Source organism: Hyposmocoma kahamanoa, unplaced genomic scaffold (genome assembly GCF_003589595.1).
Source record: "Hyposmocoma kahamanoa isolate Upper Pololo Valley unplaced genomic scaffold, ASM358959v1 192, whole genome shotgun sequence".
NCBI lineage: Eukaryota > Metazoa > Arthropoda > Insecta > Lepidoptera > Cosmopterigidae > Hyposmocoma > Hyposmocoma kahamanoa.
This window is the reverse complement of record NW_020653719.1, coordinates 5,080,916-5,100,319: the sequence shown is the minus strand read 5'-3', so window position 1 is coordinate 5,100,319 and position 19,404 is coordinate 5,080,916. Positions and strand designations below refer to the sequence as shown.

At 35.7% G+C, this 19,404-nt stretch overlaps 1 protein-coding gene across 1 annotated transcript in view; it reads right to left on the bottom strand.

Moving 5' to 3' along the window:
• The window catches only part of LOC113226664 (ubiquitin carboxyl-terminal hydrolase puf), a 64,243-nt gene that overhangs the window by 33,072 nt on the left and 11,767 nt on the right, over window positions 1-19,404 (bottom strand). Inside the window, exons 11-23 of the mRNA XM_026459385.1 lie at window positions 18,232-18,397; window positions 15,896-16,063; window positions 15,275-15,402; window positions 12,918-12,996; window positions 11,498-11,685; window positions 11,004-11,184; window positions 8,197-8,347; window positions 7,236-7,518; window positions 6,960-7,146; window positions 6,067-6,195; window positions 5,190-5,369; window positions 2,159-2,486; window positions 1,038-1,162 (exon numbers count right to left, since the gene is read on the bottom strand). Coding sequence (XP_026315170.1) covers window positions 1,038-1,162; window positions 2,159-2,486; window positions 5,190-5,369; window positions 6,067-6,195; window positions 6,960-7,146; window positions 7,236-7,518; window positions 8,197-8,347; window positions 11,004-11,184; window positions 11,498-11,685; window positions 12,918-12,996; window positions 15,275-15,402; window positions 15,896-16,063; window positions 18,232-18,397 — 2,293 coding nt within the window. The remainder of the gene's footprint in view (window positions 1-1,037; window positions 1,163-2,158; window positions 2,487-5,189; window positions 5,370-6,066; window positions 6,196-6,959; window positions 7,147-7,235; window positions 7,519-8,196; window positions 8,348-11,003; window positions 11,185-11,497; window positions 11,686-12,917; window positions 12,997-15,274; window positions 15,403-15,895; window positions 16,064-18,231; window positions 18,398-19,404) is intronic.

Sequence of the window (19,404 nt, the reverse complement as noted above, 5' to 3'; positions counted from 1 at the left end):
ACTACTACTACTACTACTACTACTACTACTACTACTACTACTACTACTACTACATTCAGCAAAGCGCTATTTGCACTGTGTGTGCACAATGTGTGCGTGAAGTGGCAAGGTTACCCATCACTTTCTTTCATAATTCTTCATTACGTTTTGTGGTCAGAGCGGCAACATAGCGAAAATTCTAACGCGAATCAGTTAGATAACTGATAATTCTATTAATACAATCCTAGTAATTACACACGTTCATTAGGTAATTATATTGACATAATATTATATATTTCATTAATTCACTAACTAGAATAATAATTGAAGATTTTTTTTTTTTAATATTAAAAGCACTTAAAATGTTATATTCCAGGCAGCTACGTTCAAATATATAATCAAGGTATTTGAAATTGCTTGTCCAACTTTATCATTAGCTAGTTAATAATTATATTCACTACATAATGTTTATCGGCAATACAAATTGAAAATTCGAGGACCCTTGTCTACTATTTCGTGAACTTACGGCGTCTCATTATTATATTGATACAAGTAATCAGTAATATAATCTGTATTACATATTACTTTGCACTAAATTAATGAAAAAAATAATAACTGTATGTTTTTTTTTACTTACTCCGTTTCATCTTTCGGAAAACGAAGGAAACTCCTCACGTTTAAATGACGATAAACAGCCGTATAGAGTACAATTCAAGGCCTTTATAAATAGTAACGTCCAATGATGTTATATATTAACGAACAAGTTTCGTAATGAATAAATGAAAACTATATTTAAATATCAAAGCCGTCTAAAAAAAGGCCGTCGCGAAAAAGCTCGCCGACAGCCTTGTTGCCGTCCTTGTCAATGTACGGGGCGTGGTGCGGTATCTAAAGCTAGGGAGGGGCGCAGTGTCCATTCTCGTTACTTTTTTGTTCTCTAGCACTGTTTTACCGTGTGGGACATACGCAGTTCAAGCAAATAAATCGCTTTCCTAAAAAGTCTTTATCGTTTGATCGTTAATGATGACGTATGATCACACAAATAAAAATAAACTTACAGGATGTAATTTTGGTGTTTGTGCTGGATCTGAAGAATGCAGAGTGCCTATTCGACATAAAAGCTGCAACAACAAGGCGAGGCAGTCTTGCCGCCACTCGCTATCATCACTGCGCTGTAGTTCACCTACGAAACAAATAAACGGTAAAAAATTGCATGGACTATGATAGAAAACATATTAACTTGGGTGACAAGAACTGAAATACAGTATGATGAAAATAATTAATAGGATAACGCGTAACATAATTGTTTTATTAAAAAAAACCGACATTAAAAGATTGTTCCGTTTTCGCTGCGTTTTATTTTCATTGTAATTATAATTAACGGAAACGATTAACGGAAAGTGGATGAAATTAAATAAAGCGGATTAATCCTCTAAATTGCCACCTTTAGAGACGGATTTTTTCTTTACATTTCAATGGAACCACTACTGAGGTACACCCTTTCCAAAGAAGTACGACTTGAGAACCTCCGTTTTTTATCTTTAGATCAGAATAGCTTAAAACCAGAGGAACCAAATCATATTAGAATGCATTAAGACTGAAATGTAGTAAACATTTTTAGCCGACTTCAAAACAGGAGGAGGTTCTCAATTCGACTGTATGTCCTTTTTTATTTATGTTACGCGATAACTCCGGTATTTGTGAACTGATTTTCATGATTCTTTTCTTGTTGGAAAGGGGGTACTTCCATAGTGGTCCCATTTCATTTTGAAGAAAATCATCCAGCTGTAAGGGTGGCTGTTCACGCATGAAGATTCATTTTTATAAATAGCACCTAGACTTTAATTTAGGAGCAATTATTTTAATGGTTGATTTTGCTATTTCTCCAATTCAATGCGTTTTTCTTTCAATATACTTTGAGTAGTGAGAACCGATTTTTATTGTCTCCAGTGTCAAGTCTTGTATAGTGGCGAACTAGGGGATATTTCAATAAAACTTAGCAAATAGACGTAATTCCACGTACTTTTGAGGTCGGTTTTTTTAGTACTCTGTATTGAGATTATGTAGTACCTTTTTGTAAATTTTCTGATCAATATGCATATGTGTGTGTGACTACTGAGGCCATTATATAAATAGAACACTCTAATAAACGGCAGCAAAATGACTCTTGTATACTCACCCGACATCATAATATCGTAAAGCAGCCTCAAACCACCTTTCTTGATAAACAAATCGTTCCAAGTCTCAGCGCCTACTTTTTCTTCTTCACTCTTTTCGTTCTCCGATGTTTCCTTTACGTTTGGGCCACTATTACTTGAGCTCAACTTGTCGATTATGTGTAGCGAATACATCAGTTTCTGGGGACTGTTAGGATCAAGTAATTCTGGTAGTTTGCTCTCTATGGGGTTCTGAAAGGCTTCGAGTAGAGTGGGGTTTAGAGGTACTGCTTGCAAAATATCCCAAACGCGTCTGGAAAGCAGTTGTGCTTTCGTATGGGCCACTGGTTCCTACAAATGAAATAAATCATCGTAAAACCATAAACGCCGCACAGTGTGTTATTTTACCTTAGTTGCGGACATCCTCGTTTTATGTGTTTTTTAGAAAGATAATATTCAAACAAAGTTCGTAATAAAACTCTCCACGCTGTATCTATCATAGTTTTAGAGAAACTTTGAAAATCGAGAAAAAACCATAAACTCAGATTATTACGTTTCCTGTAAATTTTTCTTTAAATATTTCATGTTATGATAGAAAACTACTAAAAGCACCAAGACATCCAAAAAATAAATAAAAATATCAAGCTTTCCTAGACCAGAATTAATTTTTTTCTATGATTTCGTTTTTTTTTTCTGAATAATTTCTACATATTAGCATTTATTTTCAACGCGGATATGTTACTTATATAAGTACTACCACGAAAAAAAACCAGATGCGACAAATTCAAGTATAAAATTGAAGGAAAATGAACGTTTAAAAGCTTTTAACAATTTTCAACCCCAGCCAAATCACCGTACAAAAAAAGATAACAGTAAAATAATCTAAACGAGTGAGCGAGACAGATATACCTGCTTGTGCCCGGCAGTGTGTTATTTTGCCTTAGTTGCGGACATCCTCGTTTTATGTGTTTTTTTTAGAAAGATAATACTTAAACAAAGCTCTTAATTAAACTCTCCTCTATATCTAGCATAGTTTTAGAGAAATGTAAAAAATCGAGAAAAATCCATAGAGACCATAAAATCGGATTATCTCCTTTCCTGTAAATGACTTTTCATTAAATATTACCTGTTATGATAGAAAACTACTAAAAGCGCCTATAAGTCCAAAAATTTAAAAATATAAAGCTATCCTAGTGTACAATTAATTTTTTTCTATAGTTTAATCCATTTTTTTCTGAAGACTACATATTAACATGTTTTTTCAACGAGGATTTGTTAATTACAGTAATAAGTACTACCAAAATAAAAAATCCAGATGCGACTAACAAGAGAAAGAAATATTGCATTTTTAAATTTTGGGTTGGGGTTATCACAGAATATTTATTCAGTCGGCAAAGTGCAATATTTTATATTCATTGAGTGTAGCATATTACCAATAGGTATGTTATCGGAACAAGCCGATGAATCAAGGAACAAGGCGTTATGATCGAGACCGTTTAACGTTATGATGATCGAGAGCACCATACACGAAAGTTGGATCGGACTTTGACGCTGAGTACACGTCACAAACATAAAAAATCTCTACCTATAATACCTGGTAAAGTTCTTCGCCTTCTAAGAGTGACCACGGAAAATGTTCGTTACCATCATTACCCATCAGAAGACTAATGTCTTCTGATGGGTAATATTGAAGCTGCTGATATCACGCTAGCAACAGACGAAATCATTCGGCAATCCGATAATGAGGAAAATGTAGATAAATTATAAATTAAAGATAAATTATCCTGGCAAATGCTGAAAGCATTAATGCTGAAAGCATTTGCCAGCATTAATGCTGAAAGCATTTGCCAGGATAATTTATCTTTATTCACATAACGTAATGCACATACGTGAATATTATAACAAAATATGCCAATACTAAGTAACGTACATTGTACTAAATTATTTTTGACATAATTACTTGAATTTAATTTATTTCACTTGATTTTAAATTTAACTAACGGAACTTAAAAATGTAAAAATTCAATTTATGTACCATATGAACTATGTTACCTGAACTTCATAAAGGAATTTGAATTGTTGTGGGCTACCAAAGCTCCCACATGTATGAACAAAATTTTATATTTACTAACACAACACAAGTCTATTCATATTCGAAATAAATATATTATTATTGTTGTTTTAACACATACCCCGCCATTGATTCATGTAGTCGGGTAAACATTTAAACATTTTGTGAGAACCCTATTTCCATAGAAATCTAAAAAAACCTTAGAAACGCGGAATCTCGGAGATCTTCCGAGATAAACGTTTACTTTTTTTTTATTCGATAGATACATTAATGTAGTATATGTCGAAGGTAAAGAAAATGCTAATTTGGGACGGTTATTTCATATAAATATATTTTTAAAATTAACAAAAATTTTTTTCTCGCATTCTTGCGCGCTTAAGGACTTGCGATTTTCACATTTAATAAATTTTAAATAGACAGTCAATTTGTATTTTTTTCAAAGGGAAGTTTCACGTATTTCGGGAAATACAGGCAAAAATATTTTTCTTGAAGTTCAGTGACCATTCGAAAAAAAAACTATATCTCCATAATAAAAGTAAATATCCAAACGGGTGTTTCTTAGTACAGTTTATTAGGATTCAACCTATTGAAATCGAACATAAAACGAGGATGTCCGCAACTAAAGTGAAATAACACACTGTGCGCCGTAAACTCAATACTGCCTGAATTTTTTAATTGCAAGCTTCAACTAAAACATTGTCAAGATTTCTTGTCTAAACTCATAAACAATATCCTCGTTGTAAAAAAGTTAATACAGTAATTTAAACAATCTAAACTCAAATAAAATATCAAATGAAATATCGGGAAAATAAAAAGAAGTCATACCGTGGTAAGAAACCTGATACTAGTGATAATCATTTAATCTAAACTCAGTTTAACAGTTTTCTAGCAAAAAATCAAAGAGCTGAAAGTCTGTGAGTGTAGGGAAAAAATTTACAATGTTTTCTACCACATTTGAAAACTATAAAAAAAATATCATATACCGCATTTGCCCCAGGCTCTTTCATCTGCCCTAACGCCTGCATCAGCGTAAACAGCTGATGGAAATACGTAGGGTCGAGTAGCAACAGGGTGGGTAATCTCGTTCTGGCGGGCGCGGGTTGTGCTGACGGCCATTCCGCCCACGCGCCTCTTCCGCCTACACCCACTGATACAAATACCAACTGAAAAGAAATACACGCTTATAAGCAATTTTTGATAAACTTTTCTGGATCTACAATTAAAAATTGAAATCTAATAAATTGCACAATATTTAAAAATAATATGAGTCTATCGATATTAACAACTTTTACTACAGGGACCACCCAATCAATAGGGGTAGCACTAAAACGCGAGATGCCAGAATAGCAGTATCTCACGCTTTGTCGCTCTCGATCGAGTCGCGTCCTGTAGTGCTAGCCCTACAGAACTAACAAACTCAACTGCTGTAACATGAACAACTGTTTTTCATCCTGAATAAGTGTGCTAAATAACTGGTCATGTTTAAATTTCCATAACTGCATAAAGAATAAATGCCAATTTATAAATCGGCACTTAGCAGGCCGATCGTAGTAAAGCCTATGGGTGCATCCAATGTGCTCTCTCGATTCGATTTTATATTGAGATATTTGAGATATTTTGATAAATATTGTAAATGATGAATGTATACACATATTTATATACAAAGAACAGCCCCCATAATTTTTTACTCATTCATTTCAGGGAAATCTGCCTTTCGAAAGAGTTAGTAGAGTTTAATCAATGTGACGATTTTAAGTGTAATTAGTTTCGTCCATTTATTTCATAGTCGCTGTCAACGACATGCAATTACTAGTGTTGGTATTCGTGATTTAAGGGTAATTATTTGCAAAAAGTATCTACCTGATTGTCTTTAAACCCCATGTCATAAAGTGTCCTTTCATCGTAGTCTATCGTGAGCTCTTGCCCTTGAGTTATCATTCGTAGTGGGCCATCTGTAGACAACGTTGTTACGCCTTCTTCACCTTGTATCTAAAAATAACAAAATATTAGGTACAGTACCAGAGTAACGCCGATGTATTTACAATTACGAAACGCTAGAAAGGTGCATACATTTATTCCAATGCCTACTTACTGGAAGGCAAATTTATGAGATCTATGTAAGGGAAAAGTTGTCAAAATATTAAACATATTAATGTTTTATTAAATTGATGCACTTCTCATTGCAGTACCAGATTTTCAAGTCTCCAGATCGGAGATATTCAAGTTTTACAGAAGTCGACAATTGCGTAACCTACTTCATTATAATGTATTGGACATTACAATTGTCCATCGAGTATATAACCAAAAATAGAGACGAAATAAGGGCCATCCATCCCTGGCAACTCATCAGGCAAATGGGCCTTATCACTTTTAATTATCAACTCTTGTTTGCACTGAAATCACAAATTAGAAAGCTTAAATAGTACAGCGTCAGCAACTGACCTGTGTGTACGTCTCCGTATATTCCAAAAATATTCTGTATTTATTGTAATAGATAATATCTCTAACTATGGGTGGCTGTTCCATTCGGTGGTGTAGGAAAAACAGCAAAATATCTAATTAAAAAACTTCAAGTTAAACTGGACCATTTGAAGTGAAACAATTGACGTAACCGTCAATTGTTTCTAATTCGGGCTGGCCAATCGCTCACCTTAATCGTTTAGATATAAGGTTAATTATTAGTTAAAGTTACCCAAATACATTAAATATTTAAATCATTGGAATATTTTTTGAAAATATGCATAGTACTCTACCTGTTTCTCCCACCAAACATGAACATGAGCTCTCAAATGAGCTACGAGATCAGTGTGATGTAAAGAGATGGTGGCTCTGGGTCCCGCGCCAGCCGGTTGAAGTGTTAAACGCACGCTTCCAGGTCCTGGTGTTCCTTCCCACGCTCCTGATTCCACCAGCGCCCATCGACGGAGGTGATATGCATATCTAGAAAGAAATTGAAATTAAGAACTTACTTACTTAGTTTGTACTAATAATCTATTCAGTTATATAAACTACATCTTCGAAAAACATACCTCCTTTTAAAAGTATCTAAATGCGTTTTCAACAGCAGCAGCGCTCTCTGTACACATTGCAATGCAGCCTCTTCAGCCATGTGTTCGTAAATATTCAGTTTATCCTCCTTCTTGCCTTCACAAGTCAACTTGATAGAACTTTCCCCAACCTGCTCTTTCGATATGAGTCGCTCGGCGGCGGAAGAGAGATGGAACATACACTTGGATACGAAATCGTCCTCCTGTTGTAGTTGCTGGCCCATATAATAACTGTTTAGATATTGAATCGCGCCCATTGAAACATCTAGGAGAAAAAAAATGCAATAGGGTTTTAAAGGCTGTTAAATTTCATATAGAGCCTGAAATTGTGGCGGCTAGTATTGGCTTCTGACATCCATGTCAATTATTATTGAAACAAAGATCGAAAAACACAAAGAAAAACTACTTCGCTTTGACTGGACTCAAACCAGCGTCTGTTGCCACTCCGTGGCCACCGCTCTTACCAACTAAGCTATAGACCGAATTAGCGATCTTTGTGTTGGGTTTAAACAACTATTGCTGTCAGCGCCACTTGAAACTTATGAAAGTTTCTTCAAATAACTCAAATATTGCAATTACTAACTTGCCAGCCAATAACTGAGTGTTTTGTGTTAACTTGTCATTGTGTTAAGACATAACACTTAAAAATAAGTAAGTGTTCAGTGAGTCATTATTCATTAATGTCATCGTAGTACTACTATAGTATTATACTATCTGTGGTAGTAAAATAAATTCGTAAAAACACGTATCATTATCATATAATTGACACGAAGCGTTTCGATTACATATTTATGTGGCGAACGGCTATGCAGTGGAATTCCCTGCCTGCAGACTTATTCCCTGAAGTAGGAACTTTTCAAAGCAAGAGTGAATAGACATTATTTAGTTGTGCATGCTCCATCGTCGACCTCATCGTCACTTTCCGTCAGGTGAGATGTAATACCTGTGCTATTGGCCCGTAGAGCAATTTTCCACAAATGATCCATTGCCAACGTATGAGGATGAGCGGAGTCTCTAGAATCGCCGGTGCCGAGCGCCATGCGAGCCAAGTTGCATAGTTGCTGATAGAGACTGAGACCCATTATGCTGATTGTCTGTCGAATATAACATAAAGTTTATGTTGGTTTCGACTGATATAAAACTAAAATGGAAGTAAATTAATTTGCTACTCTGCGAACCCAGTGAAGGTTAAATCGTGCAAAACAGCTGCGCTTGTGTTGAATATTTTTTAATTATATCAACCCTCCCTCCGCATAAAATTAATAAAATAAATAACACAAGCGCAACTACAGTCATAAACCAGCACCAAAAATATACCCGACACGTGTTCCACCTCTCCACGAGGCATCCTCAGGGGCTGTTGACTGCTCGGCGCTCGGCCGAAAAGTGAGGTTGTTTTTTTTTTTGAAGGATATTTTGCAGCTGGCCGCTGATGGCCTTGACTACGCCACCGAAAGAAAAGGGCGAGCTGAAGGCTCATAGCCCGTAGAATAAACTTCAAACTAAACTTAAAACCCAAGTGGGCACGGACCTCGGCTTAGGGCGCTACTGCAGACTTCCGCCAGAAATAAGAAGAAGAAGTGCTGTGGGAGAAAATCTACCACTGTACGTGCTGAAATGAGGGGAGAGAGGTTGTTCAGAACGGTTGATGCCAAATTCAATAGTTCATTGATTATAGAACCCCTGTTGTTAAACCTAATTATTTCCTTCTGTTCTAAAACATCCAGACGTAGTTTCGCAAAAATGTAAGATTTCATAAGAATGGGAATCTGGTGGGATAATCAATGCGTGAAAAAATATTCAACACAAGCGCAGCTATTTTGCACGATTTAACCTTCACTGAGTGTCGCAGAGTAGCAAATTAATTTACTTCCATTTTTATTAACATGGACTTCCGCAAAGTAACGCCTGAATCTATTAATTGATATAAAACATACAATAAGCAAAGACAATAGACGAAATTGTAGTGAAGATGAAAAAATATATGAGACACGAAAATATTTTCGACAAGAGAAAATGAAATGTTTTGCTAAATGTTACTGAAAAAAAAAAAAGACTTTTAAATGGTCAAATTCATTGACCTACCAATAAATGGAAGTCGGGTTCGCGCTAAAAAGTGTCCGCACCTATAGGGCCTATAAAATCGCGTACAGAGCGTCAATCGCGCAACATTCTTTGTTTGTTCGACTGACAGCGCGGTTGCATGATTGCATGCAGTAACATATAATAATGAGTTATAAAAATTATACAGTAGTAAAGTGTAAAAACAGGTTTTTGTATCATATTTTCACTAAACAAATATGTTATCATAGTTCTCATTTAAAAGTGTTATTTTGTAGAGTTTTATAGTATTTCATTTATATATAAATGAATCGTAAATATAAATTACAAAAGCACACAAAATAATCAAATAGCTAACTGTCCTCTACACATTGCTTGCGCAAAAGATGGAAAGAGACCCCTTACGTCAATTTCAAGAAGCTTATATAAACTTCTTGGTCATTTTCAATTGTTCAAACGATAAGCGATTGAAATATTTGGAACAAAGAAACTATAGAGTCGTGTTGATTTTAATCTTATCTTTAAAATGACTTTTTATTAAACGTTAGCAATAACTAACAAAACATTGTTGTACTCATTTTACATTACTTTTTCTTTTTTTTTTCAGAAATCAGAAAATACATTTGCCCAAAATAATGTTAGCTCGAATTTTCATAATGTCAAATGTATTTTTTTAGGAAGATTACAAAACAAAAGCTAATTTTGTCTTTGTGAAAAGCATCAAAATTACTCGAAAGCGTAACGGTTTTATTATAAACCAGTTTTCATAATTACTGATATTCGAGTTTACGTTTAGATGGAATATCGGTACATTTCTTATAGTACACGCTTATTTTCACTTTTGTAGTAATATTTGTATGTATGTATCTGCCCAACTCTTTATTATTTCTTTAAGTGAATTTGTACAAAATTCGACATAATAATATACATAAGAATTAATTAATATATACGATAAAGGCTACTCCATTACTCTTATGTTCAAGTAATTTTCAGTCAAAGCTAAATATGGTGCATTTTGTTAAATTTCCAGTAGAAGTTGAATATGATGTTTTTTGGGGCCCTTAAATTGTTACTTTTATTGTTTATTTAGTGTTTTATTGTTGTGTATTTTTATTTTATTACTACTTTTGTTGCAATACTGCAATGACGTTACAATTTAAATTAAATGTTTTAGTTTTTTGTATTTCGTTACATGTCACTATGCTTGTATAGGTTAACATCGGACATTTTTTTCGTGGTTTTTGTATTAGAGCCCACGTCCATTTATTGGTAGGTCAATGATCAAATTGATGTTTTCAGTTTGACCATTAATTTGAGTCGATAATGATCGACAATAATTGTTAAATAAAACAGTGCCAAGAATTCAGAAACCAAGAGTCAGATAGAAACAGCAGTACTTATTAGTGACGTCACATTGGATATACCGCTGTGTCAAACAAAATTCACATTAAATGAATGTTTTGCTAAAAACAATGGAGAATCCATGCCACCATTGACTGAAAACGCCTAGTATAATATAATCACATAACAAAGCATAAGGCATAGATATTATGAGACTAGTTTATGAAAACATTTTGTATTTTATTTGCATTCCTTAAATGTAACCGAAGGAGCTGAAATGTTGGACAAATTATATAACCTGGTGACAATATAACAATATGCATTTCTACAAAAATTGTTTTCTGTTACCTCGGGATCCAAAGTGGGCATTTTTTCAACATACAGGAACCTCAAAGCGTCCAAACCCAGTGCATGTTGTTCGGGAGACTTCGTGTGAGATAGCAACCATGAGTATAAGCAGTCAGCGCATTCGCCTGATCCTTTTACTACAAGGCATTGCCAGAGTTCTTCTACTTGTTCTACAGTTAATCTGTTAGAATAAAAAAAAATAGACGTTATTTGTACGGTATTACAAATTAGTGGAATAATCGTCTAATACCTTTTATATTTTTATTCCAAAATATAACAATAGAGTGTTTGGGAGGACAGCTGCAGGCAGTAAGAACACGGAATTTATAATCAAGCCATGAACGTCAAACGGAGCGAGGCTCGGCTCCCTTGGTGATGGTGTCATTAACAGGTGTCAAATTCAAAGTGGTCCAATTATTTTTTGTGTATATTAGGTAAATAACGTGTATGTAAGGACAAATCGTTTCGATGTTGTAAGAGTATAATTTATTCACCTGAAATGTTGCGGAGAGCCGACCGGTGAGAATATAGCTGTCAGAAAATGCAGTCTAACTGTTAATTCAGTTATATGTGCATAGTGAGCTGCATCGCCCGTTCCCGTTCGAGGTTGGGACATGTAGTGCCGTAAATCTTCGAGAAAGAGACGCATCATACCGCGTTCTCTCTCTGCCCACATGACCACCTGCAGCAATAATTAAATTATTTTTGTGTATTATTCCCATACTATGAGTATCTGAATAATTTGTATGTAACAGATTATATCACATAGTCAACAGTCAGATGGCCACCGTTTTACAAACAGTACGAATTACTTTTGTATATCCGATGACGTCATCATAATACTTTTATTTCAAGTAACAATGTTAATATATACAAAGATGAGAATTTATTCTAAAGTTCATTTCACATAGCATGGTTACGGTAACGTTTGAAATTGGAAGTTTCTAGAGATGTAGTGATGTAATATCGAATAGAAAAAAATCGATTTAAATATCTTATCGAGATAATTTATAACGAAGCGAGAATCAATATTAGAAACTATGCTTTAAGAACAAATCATGAACATAACATTATTATGTTACTAAAAAACTACGCAACAAATTAAAAATCAACAATAATTAAACAAAAAGTCAACAACATAGTATAAAATCAACAGCAACGAAACGAAACGAAATTTGAAGAATGACTCCAAAAACATCATGCAAAATTCCAAGCAAAAGAAAACTACCCACATACAAGGTCATTGTAATACAATTTGAACACGTATTGACGCGAGGTACACAATAACCGATTCGATTTATCGATTCCATGGTGTAAATCTCTATGGATAAATATTCCGTTTTAGGCATAAAGTAGTTGGGGTAATTTATTTTTATCTTTATAATATTGATTTTCTATCTACTCAATATACTGTAATTTTTACTTAAATTTACAACTGCAACTAACATTGTTCGTTTTTGGTATATTATAAGAATATTAAATATACTTATATCTTTTCATAACCTGGTTGAGGGATTAGTTAAAAATAGCAACATAAAAACGTGAAATGTCACAGTACCCATCCACCCATGTGAAATGGACTGTAGCGTTAGTAAAATTAAAATTCAATTATACATTAGGACGTGTTTAACCCACGAGTGTCAAATAAAGCATGCATCCCTATTCCCTACGACGCGAAGAGCGAAGTTGGGGCTGACCCGCACACGACGCATCAAAGACGCGCGTTTTTTCCGCAAAGTGGCGTAAAAACCGTCCACACGGACATCAGCAAACATCCCTGCACTCGCTGCGAAGACGGGACAACCCTATCAACACCCTGAATGCGTTATTGTATTTAGTCCGTAGGGTCCTGTAGGCCCTGACCGTATATTCTCGCCACAGACTGCGTATAGGTATGTAACGAGGTCAACCTACTTGATGCATATCCATGCCGCGTAACTGTTGAAATGATGAAAATAGTTTTGGTAAAAGACGAAGCGACACCGCTACAGATCTGAAAAAAAAACACATCTAGTAAAATACACTTGTCAGTGCAAACTTTAGAAAATACAACAATTCAGATTAAATTTCAAACAGAGAAACTACGCATACAAACTTTTGTCATACTTTTAATGACACTATTATATGTATACAGGGTGACTGGTTGAACGAAATAAATATTTAAAGTGGGGAATGAGCAGCTGATACCCATCCCCAATATGTAAAAATATCGCCCCAAAACATTATAAAAAAAATATCGTACCATTTTACAAATACTAATACTCTGTTCGTTTAAGCTACTCTACGAACAGCTAATTTGTTAGGAAAATGAACCGCCCGCCGCCGCGTCGCGCCCCGCGCTACGAGCGCGTGTCAAGCCTCTCTCGCTTAAGCTGTTTTAAAAATAATTCAATTTTCCCTTCATACTTTGATTTTGGCTTAGGACAGGCAAAAATACCAATTAAACTACGATAAATTATTTTTTAAAGTACATAATATTTTACGCAGTTGTAAAACACAAATTAAGCTAGTAGGTATGGGCATGGTTTGGTATTTTTGGCGTATTTAAAAAATGGAATCATACCTATTTACAATAATTAATTTTGATTAAATTTACAAATTTACAGCAATCTTAACAATTGTTCAAAGTGTCCACCACCTCGCGCAATGCACAGTTGTGCGCGTTTTCGCAAATTGTCTTTTAAATTATTTAAAACAAAATTATCGTTTCTAATTTTCTCGAACGCGTCCTGAATTCTGGATTTCAGTTCATCCCGACTTTGGTATTCAGTCGCATACACTAGACGTTTTACATCACCCCACAAATAAAAATCTAAAGGAGTTAAATCCGGTGATCGAGCTGGCCACGCGACTGGCCCGCCGCGCCCAATCCACCATTCCCCGAATTCATTTGTAAGGTACTCACGGACCTGTGTCTGGTAGGGTGCGGGAGCGCCGCCAGTCGTGCTGGTAAAACAAGTTTGCTACATAGTTCAGCGGCACTTTGAATAACATATCGTCAACGACGTTTTGCAGAATGCGTAGTTACGAGATATGATCCAATCGTCTCTCAATAAAATAAGGGCCGTCCCTCAATAAAATAAGGGCCTAGAAGATTAGTACCCAAAATGCCCGCCCACACATTTACACTGAAACGGTGTTGGAAATAGTCCTGTCGTATCACATACGGATTTTCATGTGCCCACCAATGTTCATTGTGCACATTAAAAATTCCCATTTTCGTGAATGTGGCTTCGACAGTGAATAAAATGTTTTTGTCCTGGTTATTTAATAACCACTCACAAAAATGTATTCGCGGACCGTGGTCAATGACGCCGAGCTCCACAGAACAGAGCGAAAATGGTACGTGTGAAGACCGTCTCTGTGTAAGAGTTTCCACACTGTCCATTGTGACACTCCGAATCGTCTTGCTGCATTTCGAGTACTCCGGCGTGGGTCATGCTCAAAGTATTCAAAAATCGCTTCTTGTAGGTTCACTGGATACGGATCCCTTCCTCGCCCTTGAGCATGCGAGGGCACAGTGAACTGCCCAAAAGTCCTCAAACGAAAATTGAGTCCTAACATTAAAGTGTAGGATGGAACTCGCCGATTAGGGAACATTTCACGGTACAGGTCCCTAGCACCACTAACTACATCATTTGCCATAACATAACACCGTATCATGTCCCAATACTCCTCATTTGTGTAGTGATAAGGCATCATTATGTGTCACTGCACTCCACGGAATTACACAGTTGAACAGACCGATGTATCACGGAAAACAAAGATCGGCGAGGCGGCGGCGGCGCGTGCGTGTAAACGCAAAATCACAACGTCCTGACTTACAAAAGGGCGTAAGCGAACTAACCCGGCGGACGGCGGGACGCGCGGGCGGGATTGGGGTAGCCGGCGCAAGCGGCCTTCAACGAGTAGTGGCGGGGGTGTCTAATGCACATGCGCAGACGATTTTGTTTTGACGAACGTCACGCGCAGAGTAATACAAAATGTTAGAGGCAGTATTTTCCTTAAATAAAAATGTTTAATATTTTTTTTTACATGGTCGTGTTATTTTTACATATTCGGGATGGGTATCAGCTACTCATTCATCTCTTTAAATATTTATTTCGTTCAACCAGTCACCTTGTATATACACTATAATATTGCATGTTGCTTAATGTTATAAAGATATCAAACATCCGCGTTAGAACGACACGACAAACGGAAAGAGCTAAAAAGGGAGTTGAGATATCATTGTCTTTCATCAGTATCAATTACTTTTGTTTTAAACTCACCTATGATTAGCAAGATTATCGAGACAGCCTTCAATGAACTTTATCCTGATGAATTTATCTGTACTGAAACACAGCAACGCGCATAACGCCTTTTCGGCTTCCAGGGCCAGCCCTTCGCCAAGTTGTTCCTGTTCATTAAAAACGCAAGTGAGCATTTGTGTAATATATAATAGTAACTCGCACAGTTGCAAAATTTGTTTCATGGTATAGATAATAATATAATAATAGTTAAGCTACATGTAGTCCAACTACTGGCCATATGTCTCCTCTCAGAATGGGAGGGCTCGGGCTGTAGTTCCCACGCAAGCCCATTGCGGTTTGGGAACTTCACACACATAATTAAATTGCTTTGTTAATGTGTGCAGGAAGGTTTCCTTATCATGTTTTCCGTCACCGAAAAGCTCGTGGTAAATTAAGCACATAAATTCCAAAAATTTCAATGGCCCGGATTCGAACCCACGCCTTCTGCTTAAAAGGCGGTAGGTGAAACCATTAGCCTACCACGGCTTTTATCGTAAAACAATACAAAAAAGTTAATGTTTTTTGATGTTTTATTTTGACATGAGAAGTAATAAGCAATTTAAATTTTTACGCTTGACTATGACAGGTCATACAACTCACAATAGCACCGTCTTGTAGTAGATCCCAAAGCAGTGTGTTCCCCGGTCGACAAACATCATCGACGTTAAAGGGAAGGGGCGCTGGTGCGGGGGACGGTGGGCGTACACGCTTGCCTTCCAGTGCACCCGCTAGAGCGCTTTGTGTTTGGTATTCAGTTAGACATTGAGCCTGTGAAAACAGTAAAAAAAAAGTAAAAACTTTTATCATCTTATTATCAGTGATTATGAACTCTTGAAAATATTTTTAGATTTTTCTTTCTTATATTATTTTCTTACAATTACTTTTGTTTACTCAACAACTAATTTCTCCTACACTTGTGAAGTTCTTGTAGCAAACCAAATGTATTATTGTATTTTTGTTGTTGTTATTAACTCTCTTTTATTTACTATCAATTCAAGTTGTCCTGTAACTGTCTGGTACACAGAAATAAATCTAGTTAGAATGGCGATATGGGCGGGCCACGCGTGCCACAATATTGCACTTGCCATATTGTGCTGTTTCTAAGTGCTTAAATAAAAGTGCGAATGTCAGTCGGTCAAAATGAGGCATCTCCTTTCACGGCTACGTCATTAACTTAAATCCTGTTTTAATAAAGTAAACACGAAAAAACGTAAAATAATTAAGAAACTTTCAATACAATCACAACATCGCTAAACTCAAAATTCATTGCGTGTTAAACAAAATGCATACTACGCTTAACGCTCTACGTAGCGAGCAGCCTGTGACAAAATAAGACATCTACTCTCATGCCCAGTGAAGTGGTAAAGATAATTTTATTTTTTTTATAATATCTAGTGACGGGCTGAACAAGTCGTACGCCTGATGGTAAGCTACACACCTGTCTATAACAGTTACAGTGCCACTCAGAGCTTTAAATTGCAAAGATCTAAGGTGCATTACCACTGCGCCCGCTACCCTGAGACATAAGTTGACAAGTCCCATGTGCCTGTAATTTCACCAGCACTCTTAGCCTTCAAAACCGGAAGACAGTAATGCTGATACGCAGCTACCTTGGACGAATTCTTTCACAAAGAGCTCTACTGCTACCAAAAAATAATGGATTTGTCGACTAAATGTTTACTTATTATTTTGAAATAAAAGAAAAATTATTATTTTTACGTTTTTTAGTAGTCATGAATCGTAATGGGCAGTGGAATAAAACGTTATCAATTAAAATTAGTTATATTGTGGACAAGTTAACTTTACCAGCCTGTAAAGCCTATTATTTGGTATTTGTACCCAACACCTTTCATTAAAACTACGTCCTTATTAATATGTAATGTTACAATCACATTGCGTTTTATTTTCTTATTACCTATATAATATATATCGATATCCATAAATTTCAATAAATATTTATGTTACTTCACTAATTTAATTATGCCCTCTCAACCACCCACATGGGTGTAGTTTGTCTAAAAGATGACACGCTCTATCTCCACAATACACGTTGTATCTAGATTTATAATCGAGAAAAACTGTTTTGAATGGTGTAGGTATTTATTATAAAATAATGGTCTCACAAACAATTTACTATACACCTAACGATACTGTCTAAATAAATAATATGCTAATGTGTTACACGATACGATATACTTTATCCGATCACATAAAATCCTGAAAACAGGTTAAAATAAAAGTCTAAAATGAATTATTTCAGATTAACTTTATGTATAATTTTTACACGTAAATATTTCTGTGTATAATTTTTATATGTAAATATCTGTTTAAGTACTACGGAAAACCAGCAAAATTTTGTTTGTCAAGTAAAGCCCTATTAGCTATATAATGTTTTATTTATTGAATAGCTATTAAATTCACATTTATCACAAAATTTGCTAATTGCCCAACGGTTTAACGACACGCCGCGCCGCCTGCAACCCCGACAGTCGCCATCGGGCGCTTGTTGACGTCGGATCTGTATCAAATATTCTTCACTTGTTCTTATTTTGTTCATATCAACCTACAGCGAGCGAATTGCGGACGCGAGGTGCGAATCCCCACACCCCGCCTCCTAAATTCTAGGCTCGCGTTGAAATATCTCATCTTAAGTTGTTCCTAAGATTGTAATAATGTATTGAAAAGATCCTAAGTAAATAAATAAACTCTTGAAAGTTTCATCTTATTGTTTAGTTCAGGTTGCTCTCTCGATTGTATATATTTGTTTATGGTGTGGGATCACATGCGTATATACTAGTATCTCAACACCAAGTAACAAGTTTATTTTTGAATAAATTAATACAAAATCTATATATTTATGAAGTTAGCAGCGTTATTCTGGTCAAACTGTCGCTTCGCCATAATCTCATAAATATGAATACTTTTAATTGTTTTACCTGTGCAGCTAATCGCGCAAGTTCCTCCTCACAGGCGGAGTCGTCCTCGTCTAAATCAGGCAAATGTCGGTGAGAGTGCGCTGAAATGGCGGAGGACGCGCTTCCTTCCTCTTCTTCGCCGCCACGACGTTTGTAACTCTCCATTAGCCGCAGTTCCATTAATCGCCTACACATATATGTCCAATTCACACAAATTACTTTTACTTAACATTTATTAACTTAACCTTGACCTTCAATGATTTTTCTATTTAAAAAGTCGCATTTGCATCGTATTGTCTTCTCCAATTATGTTATATACCATCGAATATATAACCAGAAATAGAGACGAAGTAAGGGTCGTATATTCCTGGTAACTCATTAGCGATACATCTCTTATAAAATATCAACTTTCGTTTGCACTAAAATATAGACAGGCCAGCAACTGACCTGTGTGTACGTCTCCGTATATTCCAAAAAATATTCTGTATTTATTGTATTAAAGATAATATCTCTAACAATGCCGTACTGTTCTATTCGGTGGTGTGGGAAAAACAGCAAAACATGTAATTACAAAACAAACGGAATCACATTTCATCGGTAATTAAATATTAACTATGTAATTTTTCAATTTGCGTCCATTATAGCATAGTTCAAGTTAAACTGGTCGATTTACAGTGAAACTATTGTCAACACCCATCAATTGTCAAATCATTTATGCGTCTTGCTTCCACCTAATGCAACTCCCATTACGTCATCTCGTTCTATTCATTGGGCACGTCTTACTAGTGTTGCACTGAAAAAATCGTATTATGTATCGATATTTGCAAGTATAATTATTATTACTGTATAATGATTTATTTAAACAATCGGTAAAGTAAAAAATCTACATCTAACGTCGTCGTAGTTAAGTATTGAGCCATGAGAATAATGTATCCATTTCATAAGTATGTCAGATTATGCACAAGAAAGACCACCGTAGTATAAAACCACCTCATATCTTTCCATGGATGTCTTCTCAACTAACATACTGCGATCACCTATCCACCAAGCAAGTGTAGTGATTGTGCCAAGTCTCCGAGGAGTCCAGACTGTTTATGGGTTTTGGGGAGACCCATAGACAGTTAGAGTTGTGTACTGTCAGTTGTTTTGTTTAAAATACGTGGGTACCGAAAAAAACTTACTATTTTTGTATTG